Genomic DNA, 19,867 nt, shown 5'->3' with positions numbered 1-19,867 from the left:
CACGTCATCGACGGTACAAGCGTCTCACACTGGAGGGATCACCTCGTGTCAACCGAGGAGGGATGACAAACACTGAAAACAGATGACAGCATTTGGCACGAAGCTCTGACAGCATTACCAGGAATATCAGCGGCAAGCTCCCAGTACCGGAACTGATAGAGCAAGGACAGAAACATACAAAATCACTTCTGCTGAAATCAGGATTGACACATCTAAACTCAGCAGTGATTAACTTCAATTACAGCTGCCAGCGTCCCTGTCAGAATTTTTATTCCAGGATGAAAAACAACCTTAACTGGTGGCTAATTTTACCCATAACAGAATAGATTGCGCAGCCTTCAGAGGGACCCGACTGTATTCATTTGCTAATGACAGGCAACATTACTCAAGCTAAATTAGATTACCCATGCCCCAAGGCCATTCCTATGAGGGTCATGTTAATAGTCATCTCTAAAACAACTGGATCAGTTACAAAACATGTTGATGCCGTCTTCGCTCATTTGACCCTCTTCTGGCAAAATCTTTGGCCATCGATCAACATGAAGTAGAGGTTAGGTGAGGCGAGACAGTGATTTGTGAGTTAATGAGCGCAGATTGAAGAAAAATGAAATTAGGTGGAAATTACAAGGGGCTAATGTAGCTGTTGTACTGCAACATCAGATATCACTATCAAGAGATAATTTCCCCAGCTAGATAAACAGCTCCTCTTTTACCTAAATGAATTCTCACCAGCATAATTAGGCGTATCAGCCAGGGTAATGTCGTTTTTATTTTTTCATATCAGGCACACCATGTCTCTCTGTAGTGGTACTTGAAATGGAGAGTGCTCTGTATCTAGGTATATGATACAGTGCGCGTGTTGCAATATACTGTAGGTGATAGGTGATGTTCTGCTGCAGATGGCAAATAAAGGGCCCTTTGAAAAGCCATTGCTGCATTAGGAAGACGTTTTCATTCTGCCTTGAGAAGTAGAAACACTGGACCTGGTAAAAAGGATTTAACCACAGCTGAATAGCCTTATTCCTCTACCCGCTGTTTTCTCTTTTCTTCAGTAGAGAAAAGAAAAGTTCATTCTGCTCACTGATTGAATCAGCTGCAAACTGCTGAGATTCTTTTTTAAAAAATGGCTTCATTTTGGTCAGGTGGCACCTCTCTGAGCGACACTGACAGCTTTTAACATTTTGATCTAAGAGCGCTGCCGTCAGCATGATGCCGGTTGATTTATTTCTTCACCAAACAATGTGGAGACTCTGAGGCTGAAGAGGCTCATAGCTCATTCTGAGATGACAGTGATTCAGTCTTATGCAACAGAACTGAAGAGGCATCCAGAAGGTCAGCCACAGAAATCTGAATGAAGCGCTGCAATCAAAGGTCTGCAGTGGAAATCAAGCTTCACTGAGGTGAATGCTTATGGCTGTAATATCTGGCATAAATCCTGCACATTTCCTATACATTTGTATCTGTATGCTGTTATACATAGCTGGAAGGTTGCTGTCTGCATGTGTGTGTCTTTCGGACCTGTGTGTAATTGACAAGCAAGAGTGAAAACATTGAATTTCCCCTCAGGGGGATTAATAAAGTAAATAAACTTAAACATAAACACCCTGGTTTTGACATTTCTAGAGCCATGCTAACAGCATGTCATTGTCAGACTGTTGTTCAGTCAATCCACCATTTCCTGACTGAAATATCTAAACAAGTATTGTGTGGATTCAAGGAAAATTTCTACATTCATGATCCGCAAAGGATCAGTCATAATGACTTTTCCCCAACACAATCACCAGAAAAAAATGTTTGCATACATTTCTGCAAGCCATGGATATGTTAACTCAGTCTCACTCTGAGGTTGTCAAAATCTGGTGCTTGGGCAGTGACTTGCGGCGTCAGACGCTGACGAAAAAGCCGTCCTTTAACATCGGCATGATATGCAGTGGATTGCCTTCATAGTTTAATGGTGCTTGGCAATGTTAGGGTGAGACACAGCGGGACAGGAATGAAAGTTAGGGCAACGAAAGTCCAAGTAGGATGGGTGGGAGTGGTGGTGGATGGGTCCAACAGACATCGACTTTCACCCGGGAGAGCATTGTTCACATCCCATAAGATTATACAGCCAAACCCTGTTCTTTTTTCCTAAACCCAACCACGTGCATTAGTTTGCGTTGTTTTACTGGCATAGTGCTTTTTTGTGTGGGAGACTGTATGTAAACGGTAAATTTCCTGTGTAAACGGAAGTGCATTTTGAAAGAATGCAATGCATGTAACGGGCAGAACTTGACGCGGTGTCCCAGAACGTTAACATCCAGTGCACCCAGGGTGCCTTGCATGTTGTATCTGGATGTGAAAGGTCCATGATCAAAAGTCAATATTTGAGGAGGTCGGAGTGAGAATGCGTTGTTTACATTTGCACGTTTATTATGTAGCGGATAGGTTCAGACTTGATGTTTGGATAACGCTGTGGTTAATATGTAGGTAGGCTTAAGCACAAAAAACACTTGGTTATGATTAGGAAAATGTAATGCTTTGGCTTAAAATACCAGGTTCTGGGGGCACAGTCCTGGCACCAAAAGCTGCAATGTCATGGTAAAATACAACCTCATTACAGGGCCCTACCCCTGTTGGAAAAACACTGACAGCTTGCTACAAAACACCCACATTTGGGGCCTAAATAACTGAATGAAACACAGCATGACTTGCAAAAACACAACTAGTTTTGTTGTTTGTTAGTCTTGAACAGTGGTCTGCAGCTTGGCAGGCATCTAGCCCAGAGACCCTCTTAAAGAGGTGGTCTCGGTCTGGTTACAACTGAACTCTGGTGCGGTTTGTTTGTGGTGAGAACGTGTTCCAACCTGGATCTGAACCAACTGCAGTCACATGACACATTGTTTGGGTTAAACATGAGCATGTTACAGTCCTGGAGGATTATTGATGTGCACCTCCTCCTGTACTGCCTTAATATGCACATTCAGCACATCCAATGCATCAAAACATTGTTTTCTAGTTGGAGCCGCGCCTTGTTTTCAAACTGTATGGTTTGACTAAAATGAACAATGACAGCAATATAGTCCACGATGAGCAGCGCTAAAATCAACCTGTGTAGTTGTCCCTCCATTGTGACATTAGAAAGTGTCACATTTATCTTGCAAGTGTACTCTTCTTCAGCGTTTTTTTTTACTTACTGGATTTTTCCCACATGGAAATTCTGACCAATCAACAGCAGCTTTCTCACACAAGGCATTTGATCTGGTCCACTTGTAAATGCTACCGTGAGAACACGAACCAACTCTCGGCAATTATGCAACTTTGTGAGAAAATTAGTCCCTTATTCAGACCAAAGCAAAACAACTCTAAGTCTGAAAGCACCATTAGTCTTGTTAGAAAGAATCACCATTAAAGCACAACAATATAACCCTGATTTAGTTTATTTGTCTATGTACAGTATGTTTTGGGTTGTAAGTAAAAAGTGAGAGCCTAATGGAAAAAAAGAAAACAAAACAACCAAAGTAAATTCAGATGAAATATTTTTTTTTGATTGGTGGAGAAAAAAAAGCAGGAAATAAATGAAACAAAGGCACTCTACAGTCCAATATCAAACCATTAAATTATGCTAACAACAGTTATCACAAATTATTCTGGTATGTTTGGTTTTGAAACAAACTGTAAAATGGAAAATGAAATTACTTTTGATTTGAGGTGCCTACGTTTCTTTCACTGTAATTTTTTTTACTACGCAGCTCAACCAATTTACAAATGTTAAAAAAAAGTGAAAATGTGCCTATTTCACAACAATAGTAAGCCATAAATCAATACAAGCACATACAGTAAAGTACAGCTGCACACACAGCAGAGAAAATAAAGTCTCATAAATGTACTTACAAAACAGAATATTTGATAGTTGAACTTTTTTGACTGATACCAGCAAAACCAGTGTGTTTACCTGAATATAAAATGGTAAATTGAACTGTATGACCATGACTATTGAGACACTGCTCTGTAAAGTAATACTTGCAATCCTCTGCTGCACATTCAATCTTTCTTTTTTTTTTTTATTGTGTTTTTATTTACAACTTTACAGATTTACATTACAAACAAACACATCTGGATTTTCTTTCCCAAACTGTAATATAAAAGCGTAAGATCTACACTCATGGATCAAACTGATGGCTTTCATTTACATGAGCTCAGCCTGGCGTACGACATGGTATCTTTAATGGCATATCAAACACAAAATACAATCAAATACGACTTTGTGGTTGAGTGAGCTCACTTACCAAACCAGAATCAACTCAATAGCCCTAAGACTGAAAAATAAAGCCCACTCCAGCTGGTTCTTGGAGCAAGCTCAAGCAAACACTCACAGCATTTACTAAATACAGTAGTGGCTTTTTTTCTCAGATCATTTTCACCAGGTTTATCTTTATCACTGGTCCATCTCCCAGCACTGCCACAAAGTAGGGAGAGGACCTCAGAAGTGTCCAACCTGCCACAACAACACAGTATTTCCTGAGAGAACTAAAAGAAAGAGCAGTGAAGGACGTGCAGGACGACAGTACACACACACACGTCTGGATGCCAAATCCTTCAGGGACGCAGTTGCAGACAGCTCCCTCTGCTCCTGTCTGGGTCCTCTGTTCGACATGGGATGGGAGAAGGGGGGCTGAAGGCAGCCAGATGGACTCACAGGCGGTGTGACAGACATTCTCCGCCTGGCTCTGATCCTTATCCATTAAACACTCTGGATGTTTTCATTCAGAGCAAAAGGAAGTCCTGACCTGTGCCATTGTCACAGTTCTGGGCACCCCCTTTCTGTCAGCTGCTCTTCTCTTGTGACAGGCACATACACAATGTCACATCCACCTGGGGGGGGGCTGTGACGGAAGGATGGCGGACTGATATGGAAGTGAATAAAAAGGGGCCACTGAACGGAGGTGCTCCACTGACAAAACGGACATTTGTTCAACTGACAAATGTCAGAGAAGAATAGGACTGAGGAAGAGACAGCGAGGGAGACAAAACCTTTCATATTGTTTGGAGGACTGACTTGTACAATCTGGTAAAATACTAAACATTCAGTACATTCTCAGACATTTGTCGACACTGACTCCCAAACCATACTGAAAAAAAAGTTTAGAATATTTATAATTTGATTTTTTTCAAAAGGCCATACATTATTCTAAAGGACAGTGCTAAGAGAGGCAGAGAGAGCCCCTGTTGTCTCTTTCAAAAATATTCGAGTATAAGGCAAGACCAGACTGGTTATGAGGACACAATACACACTTTGGAGAAGGGTCCACAATTTATAGCAACTGCACACATAAAGAAAACACTTTCAAGTTGAAGAGCACATTTCATTTAGCACCTTGTTGAATAATTTACAGGTAGAATACTGCTGATTGACACAACTCAACACGTCACACCCACAATGTTTAGTGACCGTTACACAAACAAGGGTTGTGATCCACCAGCGCATTCTCACTCTCAACTTCTCAGGTACGGCAGGTTGGTCAGTGGCCCCACGCTTCAAACTAAGTTGCTCTAGGTACCCCTCTAGCATCAGTTTTGGACTGATGAAGTTTGTTATGTAACGTCACTAACGTGAATAAGTTAAAGAGTTTGTCATACGTCACACCATGTATGTCATGTGATGTTAGTATGTGACGTAATTAAAAAAACTTAATTTTGACTTTTGGTTTCACACCACAGACCGTTAAAAGATGAACAGGATGACAGCTCCCCAGAAGTGAAGCCAAAACATCTCCATCGCCTCCTGGTGGCTGGCTGCAGTATAGGTCATAAACCTCGCCCCCTCCATGTTAGCAGATGGGACATGGGCTTAAATCAAAGTATAGGTCAAAATAAAAAATAAAAAATTAAAAATTCTCAAAGAGGTTTTCTGTAACTTTAAGTCATTCTCATCAAGCTGATATTCAAGTGTTCATTTTTCTGATAAGTTTGGTTTCAGTTAGTTATTTGATTCTAGAAAAACGGGGTTTGACGTCAAGATTGACATAATTGATCGGGTCAGATGGGTGGATGGGCGAGACCTTGATAGCGGTAGCTCCATTTCCAGATAGCTCCTTCACAGACTTTGGCTCCAAATGACGTCACCAGTGCAAGATGGCAGCGCCCGTATCTGCCTGTATGTTGGCTTCATTTATGTACAATGGGAGGAAGTAGAGTAGTGTTGTCCATCTTGATATAAAGTCATTGTTCCACACTGGACATGAACGGTGGTCTCCTGGGTGAAAGTCCTTTACTTTTTTAACACTTCGGCCACCCCTCACTCCCAACGAACACAGACTTTCACGCGCTTTATACGCCATTGCCAATGGATTTACACTGGAGGCATATGAAAGCCCAGTATGTCTCATACAGATGCAAGAGGGTGCCTTGTGTGTCAATACCAGACGCTAAGATGCCACTGACCAAGCTGCCGTATTTGATGCCCTGGGAGTGAGAACGGGTTGCAACACACAAGGCTCATTTAAGCATTTCGACAGTTGAAAGATAACATCAATTTTGATTCAGCTACTGCACAGACAATATAACTCTGCTCTGATGATCTCTAAAAGCAGATAAATGATTTTCAGGTTCTGTTAATTGGCTTCTGTCTAGCTGAATGTCCTCTCTTCTCCTCAGGTCCTTTCAAAAATGGACAGTCTCCCCAAAAACTGTGCTTCTAAGTTTGAAGGCTAACACAAGCACTCCAACTGATTGGCTGACTGATTTTCATCATTTCCTGTTCGTCCTTCCAGGTGAAACTCAAGCCAAGCAACATGCCTCTCACACTGGTGTGGTTCTGCGATTCACCCCGTCCTTTAAATCATTGGGGAAACAGTTATGGACCTGGAGGAACTCTGCAGCCTCCTCGTGTTCGGGGCTGTATGTATTCTCCGTCACACTGTCCCTCGCCAGGGCGTACATCGACAACTCATCCAGGGGCCCACTGGAGGATTGTGCCCCCTTCAGACCAACCACAGGTGAGTTCTCCCGCGATGCCTCTGTCGAATGAGAGCTGGCGTGCGACGTTCGCCGGCGGTAGCGGAAGCTCGGTATCCTTGAGTATGGGGAAGAGGAAGAGAGTGAACGGATGAACTCGCGCCGAGCCTTCCAGCGGACTTCCTTGTTTTTTTCAATGTAGATGTTGATGGCGAGGACAGCCACAGTTTCAGCCACAATGAAAGAGAGGGCACCAAAATAGAACGACCATCCATAGGAGTACGTGTACTTCTTGTCATCGTCACGTTTATCGCTGGGGTCTCCTGCGTTGCTGGAGATGTAGACGATGATGCCAATTATGTTGCTCAAACCTGATAAACAAGAAACAAACAATAAATGGAGACAGGAAAAGGGAGGCATGTGATGTAGTGCAGAGGTTCTCAACTTTTTTCATGTTAAAGACCCCTAAATTGATACACATTAGTACACAGACACCCATTTTAAAGATTTCACTTCAGGGACCTCGATCTGAAAATACTTTGGTTGTTAGATATGATTAAGACCAGAATTCTATTGCTGTCAACTACAACTGACGAGATAACTGTGAAGAAAATTAAACCTATGATACAGACACTCTTATTACTCTGAGACCCTGTTAATACCTGGTATTAACATGCATCTTGGATGTGATCACAACTTGACCACATATCTTTTGTAGTGTAAACGCTAATGTGTCCTGATGCCTCCTGGACAAGGACTACGTCATCAGTGCAGGACATAGTGGTTGTTTTGGTGATAGCGCTCTGACGCTCTATAACTTGTCCATTTTACAGACGAGGTGGACTACATGCTGCATGATCGTCCGTATATGTGCCTTACAGAATGAGACGTGTTAATTTCTACTGACAGCAGGCCCCATGGAAGTGCGCTGAGCTTTGAAGCCAATATTTTGTAGTGGCCAAACAGTGGAATTACAACTTTTGAGTCCATCAAGTGATCCCACAGAGCCCAGAAAGACTTTTCCCTACAGACTTACACTGGTTAAAGATGTCTGTAAATCAGTATCCATTCAGTCCAATGACATTTTGGAAGTCTAGAAGAGCTGCATGATCATTTTATCCCTATTCAAGTCAGTAGAACTTTAAGCTGGAAGTGGCTTGTTTGGCCTGCAAGTCGTTCATTTGACTTCCACTTCAACGTAACAACATAACCCTAGCATTAACACAAAGAACACAGGCCAATGAAACAGGAAGCTAGCATTGACAGCTTTCCTAAATTTCAATTTTTAAAAATCCCAGTATATATATCACCTTTCTAATTGTGTCACAATATGAATGAAATGACTCATTACCCCTGTATTGTGATTCAAATTGCATCGCCAGACTCTTGCCATAGCACAGCCCTAATCATCCATGACTTTAACAGAAACAATGATTGCACCCGTGAACTCCCACTGTGTTAAGTTGTTCATCAACCAGTGATTACAGGACTCTCATCCCTGCCGAGACCCTTAATAACACATGTCCTCATCACTTGTGTGTGACATGTGTGAAGATTGGAGATCCTGACCTCCTTCATTGGGAATTAAAGTTCATCGTGATGACTGCACCTTTGATGAAGTACAATATGTGATCACAGGTGTCACAATCAAGTTGCCTTTTTTCATTATAAAACCCCTGCCCTGTTACATGATTGCTCCTCGCTGGGAACATGGTTAACAATGTAATCCTGCAGCTCACCTGCAGCTACAAAGAGAATGCCCGCGCTGAGGAGGACATTGTTTGTCTTGTTGTAGACTCGACCAACCCCGACGCACAGCCCGCCAAGCATCAACAGGATGGTGCTGAGGATGGGGAACACACTGGAGGCACGAACTATACCTGCAGAGACGGAGGAAGGGGGACATGAAATGGTTAAAGGGATAGTTTGGATATTTTGAAGTGGGGTTGTATGAGGTACTTATCTATAGTCAGTGTATTACATGCAGTAGATATCAGTTGGCACATCCCCAGTTTGGAGAAGCAGGCTGGAGTACTGACAAGGAAGCTAAGCAATGTACTGCTATGGAGGTGTCAGCAACAAAACCTATTTTAGCCACCTAAAAATAAAGTATACGCTATATTTAGAATATTTTCCCTCCATAACCTTGCCGTCAGACAGCAATTTCCAAAAGGGAAGAGAAGCCGTTATATCGCTCTCTTCAAATCCAGACTCCATTGAGAAAAACAGTGATTTTGCATTGCTGAACACAGGAGTTACTGGTCTGACACTGCCTCATTCAGTTAGTTGTTTTGTGTTATGTGTGACTTTGGCATTTAAAAGGGTTAGTTTCAGATTCACCAAAGTCACAGTAACACAAACAAACTAACTGACTGAGGCAGTGGTAGATCAGCAGCTCCAGTGTTCAGCAAGGTAAAATTACTGGTTTTTTGGATGGAATCTGGTCGCTTTGACGAGAGCAAAGATTGGGAATGGAAACTGTTAATGGCCTTCCTGCTGGACTCGGAAAGGTGAAGCGGTGAAAATACTCTTAAAATAGCGTATACCTAAACTGCTCTTGATTTTTTTTTTTTTTAGGTGGACCCTTTTTTTTTTTAGGTAGCTAAAATATGTTTCATTGCTGGCCCCCGTCCACAGCAGTACATTGGATAGCTTCAGTGTCAGTACCTCTGCCACTTCCCTAGAGAGTTCAGGTCGCCATGTGCTGTATGTAATACACTGATTATGGATAAGTACCTCATACAACCCACTTAAAAAAAAAAAAAAATCGTAAAAATCCCTTTGATAATTGGACAAGTCACTGTAAATGGTTTCAACACAAGTCATTAATCACAACATTTGATTGGACAGCAAAGAAAATGGTCAATAAAAGATGAATAAAAATTAATTAATCAATCCATCTTCCAGCAGATCAAATTATGTAGTAATTTGGAGTCAGCTACAAGAATGAACACATGACAGGCAAGTCAATTGTGGAAATTTCAAAGCCATTTAACAAAACAGTTCTTAAAAAGAAAAATCTCCTCTAAATTATTTGAATCTTCACTTTGATGAGCCCTCATCTGTCCAGCCCCACTTCTTCTTTCATCCATTTTTGAGAACTCCTTTATTACTTATTCTTTGTGGCCTTGTTGTGACAAAGCTTTACTAATCAGCTGCAGGATGTAACAAGAGCTCTCGCTGACTATCACCTCCCCAGAAATGAATCACTGTACCATTTTACAAGTTTCCAAGGATGGATGAGCTTATTCAACTGTAAAGTCTTTTATTAAGCCCTCTTTTTATTTAGTCTGGTTAATGGGCTGAGTTGGGACTTTGTCCAAAGTCTGATAAGTCTTCTTTGTTCTTCTATGCATGTTGGGAAGATACTGAATTGGCTGTGCCTTACATGAAAGTCTTTTGCTGACTGAATATCCAAATATTATATCAAACTTATCACATTCTTTGTATAAGCTTTGTCATTGCCATTTTCAAGGCTTTCAAAGTAAAACACCTTGATTTTTTTTAAAGGAGCAGAATGATTTAATCTGGTTTCAACGAAGATTTCACATCCCTGTCAACACAGATCATGGTAAACAACTTCCTCTTGCATTGAGCACAGCTCAAAGTATGCTTCACGTGAAAGAAAAACGAGGGAAAGATGCAAATAAGGAGCTGATCCTGCACCAGCATCACTCAAAGTAATTAAAGAAATAAAAAATAACACACTATAGGCTGCTTGCAGTGCAAATAGTAAAATGTTTTTCATGCCTTTTAGATTATATTTTAAATTCTTAATAAGGAAAAAATAATTAGTTTCTTTTGAGTTCCATGTCTGAAGCCCCAGTGTCATCTTTTGTGGGGCTGAAGCTAATTGATTTGGGAACATTTCATTCAAGTATGAGAGTCCATCAAAACTCTTGAGCACTGCGTGAATGCAACCCTGAAAAAAATGTTGCCATTGAACATTTCTGCAAACCAAGAATACATTACATTTGCAGGTTATCATGTAGCAGATACCTTGAATCGTTATGTCTCAACAACATTATGGTTAGTGTGGCATTAAGTTCCGGCACAAAAAACACTTGGTTATGATTAAAAGAGATCATGATTTGGTCTAAAATACCTAATTCAGGGGGCACAACCCTGGCAGAAAAAGCAGCAATGTCTCGCTTCTCATGCCAATAAAGCTGCTGGAAAAACACTGACGGGTCGCCACAAAATACCCACGTTTGGTGCCAAAAAGCAGCTGGGAACATAACAATGACTCACTTAATCACAACGTTTTGTTGTTGTTGGTTTCAAACAGTGATCTGCAGCTTGGTTACACACCGCCCACCCTCCTGTTCACCTCCTGATGACAAAGCCAGCTTATACATTAAGTCACTTTCTAAATGTAGGTATTCGTTCATTTGTTTTTTCCGTAACTGCTTATCCTGTAGGGGGCTGCAGGAGGGCTGGAGCAGGGTACACCCTGGACAGGTCACCAAACTATCACAGGGCTGACACATAGAGACAGACAACCATTCACACTCACATTCACACCTAGAGAAAACCAACGCTGACACGGGGAGAACATGAAAACTCCACACAGAAGGGAACCCCTGGAGTTCAAACCCCTACCTGGGTTCGGACCCTCTTGCTATGAGCATGGTTTGCAGAAACGTTCAGTCATTTTCCTCTGGGAACTGGGCCGGTGAACACGACTAAACATGCAGCTGTGTTTGGCCAAGCTGCTTTTAATTGTCCCGTAATACAAAAACGTATTCATTGCTTTGAAATAATTTGCAAGAAAAGGCAGACATCCAAACAGACAAAAAAAACCCATCATGCCTTGTGGTCATAGTCTGATAGAGTAATGCTTGTAATCCAGCCCTGAAAACATTTCAAGCCTGTCTCACTGAATGCTGTCACATTTCTCCGCTGACTGTCTCTGCCTTTGTTCTGCATTTTATCAGTCTCTGCATAAAAGAGTATCGTCTGTTTGGAGACTGCTCTCAGAAGCAAATAATAAGACGCTGAAGGTCAGCGGACTTCCTGCATGCCCTTACAAATAAAGGAAAGATAACAGCTAGACGAAGAAGACAAGAGGGGAGCACTTACGCAGCAGGTATTCAGAGCTGTCTGTGTCGTAGTCGTTGTCATCAGGGAAATGGTTTATCCTGTAACAGCTGCCTTGATTGATTCCTGCAGGACAAAGAGAAACAGTCTCAATTTTAATGATGAAATACAGTCCACAAGGTGCTATAAGGGTCTGAAATATATGGGATGTGTAGGAGATGAGGCCTGTTCAACCAACAAATAGGATCAAGGATATGTGCATTAATCTCCTTTCGAGGCAAGCTGAAGTTAAAGCGGATTTATTTGACGCTTCAGGGTTTGACTTTTGATGTGAATCCATCAAACTTCAGCTGTCTAAAGGATGTGTGGCTGCCAGAGTCACAGCCAGAGTTTCTCAGTACCCGGCGACCTGTTTTTGTTAAACTGTGTCCACTGGAGTAAGACGCTGTTGTCTCTGATAAAAGAGGAAGGACTTCTGGTTGTTTTTCATGTCTTAACAACGCTGCTTCATGAGAGAGAAGAGACGACGAGGCAGCTGGATATGGAAAAGGAAACACTGTCATCCTCATACAAACTGATCTTACAGAAACGTGGAATGACTTGCACGTCTTAGCACCGCATTACATAATGGTGACACGTAATGTGCTAAAATTACATGCCGCCACCACAGTAGCAATGCCAATGGAAAGTCATTTAGGCTGTCACTCAGTGGGTGGTGGTTAATGTTACTGTCATGACCCATCAAGTTACCTAGATTCATGTTCCTGTTTCATTTTTGTAACCATTGCCTCATCATGTTTCAGATCCTATGTCTTGTCAAGTTTCCCTCCTTTGTGATTCCTTGCCCCGCCCTAATGTGTTTCACCTGTGCCTGATTGTCTCCCTCGTCATAGTTTATTTAAGTACCTGTCTTCCCCTTGTTTATTGCCAGATCATCTTTACCCTTGAGTAAGAGTTCTAGCGTTACCCTAGTGTTCCCTCTGTTTTTGTGTTTTTGACCCTTTTTGCCTGTCGTTTTTGAATACTTTTGCCTGTGTGACTGACTTCCCGTGTACCAACCCTGAACTTTCATCAGAGTCTGTGAGTCTGCTTAGTGAGTTCATCTCCAGTTTGTGGTTGATAGTTAGAACCCCATAGGCAGTGTTCAGAGGGCTACTTTTAAAACTCAAAGTAAGTAATGTCTTCTGGATACTTTGGATTACTTTTGGAAACTTCAAAATCACCTTTCTGAGCTGAATAAAAAACATGTTCCTGACAGTGTCCTGACTGCATCTCCTCTGCCATTGTCATTTGGCAGGTACACTGCACACACTTTTCAAAGAAATCTTTTCATGGTAAATGCGTGCCAACTGAGCAATGCTCAGTTGCTGTGTCCTTGCAGCAACTGAGCATTGCTTTCTTTCCATAGTGAACACTGTGTTCACATTATGAGCGACACAGCAACAGGCTAAAAGTAATTTTGGGTGGAAGCCAGTGACATGTCGCTACAAACTGACGAACGTCACGTTGTCGCAGATGGGTGTGACACTCTACAAATCAGAGTTGAGCTGGCCTCAACTTTTTTAAGTTCTCCAATGATGCAGTTAAGCAAAAACCAATCCCTATGTTTTGGGGTTTTTGTTGTTGTTCTTAGCAAATCAGCCATTCTTTGTCTATGCGTCCAATACAATCAGACTGACAATCGCTCCCGTAGCTTTCCGTGTTAGAGCAAATAAAACAAATACAAATGAAGTAATCCCTTCTAATCATCTATTTTTAAGGCAGTAACTGTATTCAGAATATCACCAAATTAAACTGTTACAATAAAACATTTACTAAGGATGCACCGAAATGAAAATTTGTAGCCGAAGCCAAATATTATTAAACGCTTGGCCAAATACCAAGTACCGAATACCTAATATCATTGTTTAGTTTTTCATTAGTTTTTGCAGATGAACCCCCTCCAGATTAGTGTTGTCCCGGTACCAAAATTGGGACCCAATGAAAATATCATGGTTCTGAGTAGTATCACGATACCACAGCGAAAATGAGGCAGATGTGCCTTTTGTCATTTATGAAAAGATAAGTCATTTTTCTGTAATACATCAATGATATTTCAATGGAATAAATTACTTATTGACTTATTCATAATTCAAAAACAGCATCAATGAGTGATTAACATAGGGGGGATCAAAATAAAATAAATAAATAAAATAAGAATCAACCAGCCACCCTCCTCCCCTGAGAAGTCCCTTCATAAGTAAAGAACAGTCCCTGAAGTACAGTGAGGTTTGTGGGCCGTTACTGCCGGAAAGAGAGAAATGTGAAAGGCTCGTTTCTCCTCTGACACGTCACATACCTGTGTTCAGTTGGCTCAGCTGTTCAGGTACTTCTGGGCAGTCATGACACCAAGAAGAGGATATTATTGGAGCTGACTTCTCCGTCACCTGGTAAACCGATGGCCGCCGTAATTGACAGGAATGCATTACTGTCTGTGTCTGTGACCCCCGTTCAACCCACAACCGATGGGATTCGCCTTTTGTTTCTGCTGGTGGTTGAAATCTGTAGGCTGCTCGCACAGCGTGCTGAATGATTTAAGCCTATTTTGCTCGCTCAAAACTATTTTTAGTCGCAAATGCGAGTGCAGTGAGGGGCGGATTGCCACATTGCCGACATTTTATTCCGCCCATCACGGCACGCCGTTTGATCGCGTTATCAAAACACGCCGCTATTATTCGGCCTTGCTTTTAACTTATTCCACCGAATACCGTGTGTTTTTTTACAATATGCGGCCGAATATATTCGGTTACCAAATATTCGGTGCATCCCTAACACTACTTATATTTTGTATTATAAAAACATAACACCATTACTTGCATTCTGTGTCTCCCCACCCCTGCCCATAAAAAGCGTGAAAGGCCACCTAGAGAGGTGGTCAGAGAGGTTGACTGGTCAAACAAACACAGGACTTTCTCTCAGGAGGTAGCTGTTTGTGTCCCACGTGTAGCCAAAGTCAACTTTTTTTTTTTTTTTTTATTTAACCTTTCTTTGGCCATGTCTTCTACAAAAGAAATCTGGCCAAGGTAGCAGCCAGTCAAAACACATTAAAATGCTACAAATACAACATATAATACAAAAATCCACAATAAAAAGACCAGCACAGTCAGGAAAGTATTGTTTATATAATTTTTGTGAGACTCATGAGACAACAAGACTTTTCCTTATAGATTTTGTTGGATGGAATAAACTGGATCCATACGTATCGCACACAACGCAAAATATTCTCTGATCTGAGAACTCATAACACTCTCTGTTTTCATCTACAACCATAAATTAGACTTTGACCTCTGACCCTAACTTTTGACATTACACTGGGGGTCAGACATGTTCCCTGTTCCCTGTTCCCTGTGCCCAATCTGACTCTGCAAACTAAAGATCACAGCTCAATGCACACACACTGGAAAGGGAAAACTAATATGGGGAGGGGGTATGAGTTTGCGTGTTTCGGGGATCAGTGCACACGTGATTCAGCGGTGGGATTAAGATTGCGTTGCCCTTAGGGATTTCATGGCTTGTGGCGCGTGTCCAAATCCAGCTCAGGTGAATGGTTGAGTGCCTGGAGGAACAAGAAGCCTATTTGAACAACAAAAGACCGTCTGCTGGAAGCTTTTAATGCCGAGGTGAGTTAGAGCGGGAGAATGGAGTGGAGGGTGAGAGAGAGACAGAGAGGTTAAAGCTGAGAGACGCCTGTACCTGTAATTGTGCAGGATTATAAAAAACACCTTGTCTAGGGAGACAGGGGTTGGGGGTGGGGTTAATGGATGCGCTCAGTGCAGCGGTGGTAATGCTGGAAGCTCTTTCACCATTTGGGCTGTGAATACCCTCAACACTTTAGTCATTCTGCAAACTACGCCCACAGAATCAAAGGTGGGCTGGGCTGCTGCTTAATTTGAATATTTTCACAGGAGAATATGTTGCGTATCTTTGCATTTGTCAGCATCCCAGAGTAGGGGAAGCAAGTGACCGCCTGCCTTAGTTACTGTTGCTATGCCTGTCAACATTTGCCCACAGCACATGATGCACTTTACAGTGATAACTGTGGCAACGGGAATTTTTGAAGCAATGAGACTTTGATTTCATATAAAGGTGGATGAAAGCTGGCTTCTCATTTCTAGGCAGTGAGCGTCGATTTTACTGAAATGACAACTGTTGCTGCCTGCCGAGGTCATATTCATGCTGAACATTAGCAGTGCCTCATGTGACTCACACTGAAACACAGCGTACTAGCCGTGCCCTGATGCTAATGTTTGCTACTGAGTTGATTTAATTGCAAAGGCTGTATAAAAATAATGGACATTCCAATGTGATGTCACCTATAGCCATAGCCTTATGGACTCCCATTTTAAGAGCCTCAAGTTTGGCACTTGGTCAGTCACCATCTTGGATTTTTGGAGCCAAAAGTGACCATATTTGGACGAGAGGTTGGAGCTCTGGAGGAGCGAGGGGTGGATCTGACTCATAAACAGACAGCTTGTCACTCAAAGCAACCACACCAGAAGTGGGACCAGAGGGATGTCGTATGCTGTAAAGCCCAGTGAGGCAAATTGTGATTTGTGATATTGGGCTTTATAAATAAAATTGATTGATTGATTGATTGAAGTCATTGTTTTGCAAATCACAAGTAAGTCTAAAGACTTTGCACTCAAGTCCCAAGTCAAGACCGACAAGTCTTAAGCCAAGACCCAAGTCCTTAACTTTGAGTTTTGAGTCCAAAACAGTCATAATGCACTATCTGGCAAATTTCATGCCATTTTAACAACAGAACAGTAACATATTAAATTTACAAAAATCACAAATGCTTTTTATTTATGTATTTATTTATTTATCTTAAAACAAGTTTGTTAAAACAAATGTGGCTGAACTTATTCAGAAACAAAAGTAATGTTGACACGTACAGCACTTTAATAGCATAATTGCATTGACTTTTTAATGTTTTGTCATGTCTCTCATCTTGTATTGGAAAAATGTCTACAACTTCTTCTTCCCAAACTGGCTTAGCGAAAGAGATCAAGCATTTTTAACTCTGAAGACTCAAGTCCAAATGAAGTCATGAGTCACTGGTCTGGTGTTAAAGTCCAAGTCGATTTGCAGGTCTTTTTTTGATTTTGTCAAGCTGAGTCTGAAGTCATCAAATTTGTGACTCAAGTCTGACTCCAGTCCAAGTCCTGTGACTCAAGTCCACATCTCTGGGCCACACCCTTAATTATGTGTAACTTTAAGCCTTAATGAAATGTAAATGGATGAGTTGTATTAAAATTCACCCCCTATACAGTCGTCACGAAGGGGGAAATTATCTACAGAGACCAAAACAATTTTAAGTACCAGGCTGTAAACATATTTAGTTCTGCTGTAAAGTTGTGTATTTTAACACAGACATTTTCTTGTTATAACCTGAAAATATCTTGTAAAAATGTGAAAAATACCTTCTTATAACAAGAAACTTTTTTTATGTTATTACCTGATACTGGCATCAATACACTGCTGTATGCACTTGAGGCTGTCACACAAGACTGTGATTAGAGCTGCATGTGCCAGGCATGCAAATAAAGAATCAGCATTGCCCCTGAACTGCAGTGTAGAGCTACTTGGTCAAATACCATTTTTCTCACAGTGCATCTATGCAGGTTATATATGCAGGTTTTTTAAACGCGAGAAAACCTTCTAAAAATAGTTGATAGACACCTTTTCCCCTTGCCAGACCAGAGCTGTGATGTTCAAGTGCTACTTGGATGGAGAGAGGCAGTATTTTGTGGTGGCCTGTCTTTGCTTTGCGCTGGAAACGGGGCAAAAATTAGCATGTCCACCATGTTGTCACATTTCCATCACAGCCATTTGGCGCTGTTATTTGTTCTGGGAATGAATGTCGACTGTAACCTCTCCCACTAAAGACAAAAGCCAGATGTTAGTCGGAGTAAGTGACTTTCTTGTCCAGGGGAAAGGGGCTAAAGTATTACAAGTATGACAACAATTCTAACATAATTCGGTTTGGCTGCTAAGCTTACTTATTCATATTTTCAAAGTAGATGTGCTGATCGTGAACGGGCCACTATTGGTTAATGAGCAAGACGGCCAGACAAAATCATGTGCAGCTTAAGTTAGAGCAGATAAAGAAAAGTTTTAATCCATTTCTTGCACTTTTGCCCTTGTGTCTTAAGTTTTGGGAGGGATAAAGATGAGCACCACCCTCCCATCTCAATAAATGCAAAGTAACTCTCTTATCCAAGACCCATTCAAGCTGCCTCGTAAAGAAATCCAGAGTTTGACAAGGCTGCTGAGTCTAGTTATGGCTGCTAAGCTATGATTGGACAAAGACTGTGGGATAAAGGGTGAGTAGGGAGCAAACAGTCAATTGGCTGAACCTAAGTTAAGCTTTTCCTTTTTCTGTTCGCAATCAAGACTTTTACTTATCTCTCGTCAAAAAACACAAAGTCCCCTTTTCATCTGTAACGGCTTAACAGGCAGCAGAGTTTAGAGCTGACCTACCACCATAAAAATGTCAACCTTCCCATTAACTGACTACGCCGGTGACAGACAGACACCTGTCAACTCCATTTCCCAGGCGCCGAGGGGTCGGCAGCCATCATCGTCTGTGCCTCAGCTTTTAAGGGCATGCTTGCTTCCATTAACTGGGTCTGCTGCTTAATAAGGGACATCAAATTAATTAGCGTCAAATCAGTTGGTGGAAATGGAGCACAAGTTTCTGTGTCTAGTCACTGATGGAAAAAAAGGGGGCTGTGGACTATTTTAAGCAGCGATGTGAGACTTTGTGCCGTGTGAAAAAAAACACATCTGGCTCTTGTGGTTAGATCAGGAGCCGTGAAGATAACGAAAACACACCTTTGCTGTCCTGTTAATTGCTGTGTAAACACTAAATCATACTGGCGGCTCGGCTCGTAGCAGGTTTTATGTGTGCATTTTTGTAAGTGTGTGTGTGTGTGTGTGTGTGTGTGTCTTTTCTATTAAACTGTGTCAAACTGCATTTACACGTTTTGAAAAACGTACCTTTCACTGTGAACCCACAACGCTACTATGAATTTTGTCTTGTGCACAATATTCTTTCTTCATCCTCTGCTCCAGTTCAGACCCTAGCTACTCCAGCCAGTGTGACGCCTCTTTCTTGTCCCCTGTGAGTGTGTGTGTGCGTGTGTTTGTGTGCGTGTGTGACGGAGAATGGAAGAAATAGAAGACAATACTGCAGCTGATTGGAAATCTGATTATAAGCGGCAGCCTCGAGGCTCGTGATTTATGACTGACAGTTATCAGCTCAATGTCTATGTTTAGTTTGTGTGTGCATGTGTGTGTGTTTTTGTACGCATGTGTGTGTGCATGCGCGTGTGCGTGCACAGGCTGTCAGATGGACGCCTCATGAAATGAAATAAAGTCTGAAAACTGACTAGCTGGGAGGGAAGGAGGAGGAAGGAAGCGGAGATTAAATGAGGGAAGAAGGTACAAGGAAATGAAACAACAAAAGCGCAGGGAGCAGAGGAATGATGAGGATAAAAAAAAAGATAGGAGGACACATTAAAGAGGGACTCAGTCGGAGGAGGAGAGCAGGGAATCATTGAGAGAGAAATCAGGAACAGTGGAGAGAGCGATTTAGGGCAAAATGTGTTTTGAAATTGTGTGCGATAAAAGCTGTGAAACTGAACGGACCAGCAGAGACAAGAAGGGTGTGTCACCTGAGTTATATCTACGTGTAACAAAAAAGTGCTTATTCACAAATCTGGGGGATGTTGCAAGATGATTGTGTTGTGACAAATTGAGAATTAATTTTACGCAGTCGACACATTACATGGGAAATAATGGGTTCCCTGGGCCCGACTGCAGTTGCAAAGCCCCATGCTGAGCATCT

The 19,867-nt window shown here is 41.8% G+C and overlaps 1 protein-coding gene across 1 annotated transcript in view; it reads right to left on the bottom strand.

The window, feature by feature from the left end:
- Positions 1-3,452: 3,452 nt before the first annotated feature.
- cacng4b (calcium channel, voltage-dependent, gamma subunit 4b) overlaps positions 3,453-19,867 on the bottom strand; it is a 35,403-nt gene continuing 18,988 nt past the window's right edge. The window contains exons 3-5 of the mRNA XM_049560630.1: positions 12,019-12,102; positions 8,676-8,816; positions 3,453-7,307 (exon numbers count right to left, since the gene is read on the bottom strand). Of these exons, the coding sequence (XP_049416587.1) occupies positions 6,781-7,307; positions 8,676-8,816; positions 12,019-12,102 (752 nt within the window). The 3' untranslated portion in view covers positions 3,453-6,780. The remainder of the gene's footprint in view (positions 7,308-8,675; positions 8,817-12,018; positions 12,103-19,867) is intronic.

The sequence above is a fragment of the Epinephelus fuscoguttatus genome, linkage group LG19 (assembly GCF_011397635.1).
Source record: "Epinephelus fuscoguttatus linkage group LG19, E.fuscoguttatus.final_Chr_v1".
In the NCBI taxonomy this organism is placed as follows: Eukaryota; Metazoa; Chordata; class Actinopteri; order Perciformes; family Serranidae; genus Epinephelus; species Epinephelus fuscoguttatus.
The sequence above is the reverse complement of the archived record's forward strand: the minus strand, read 5'-3'. Positions and strand labels throughout refer to the sequence as shown.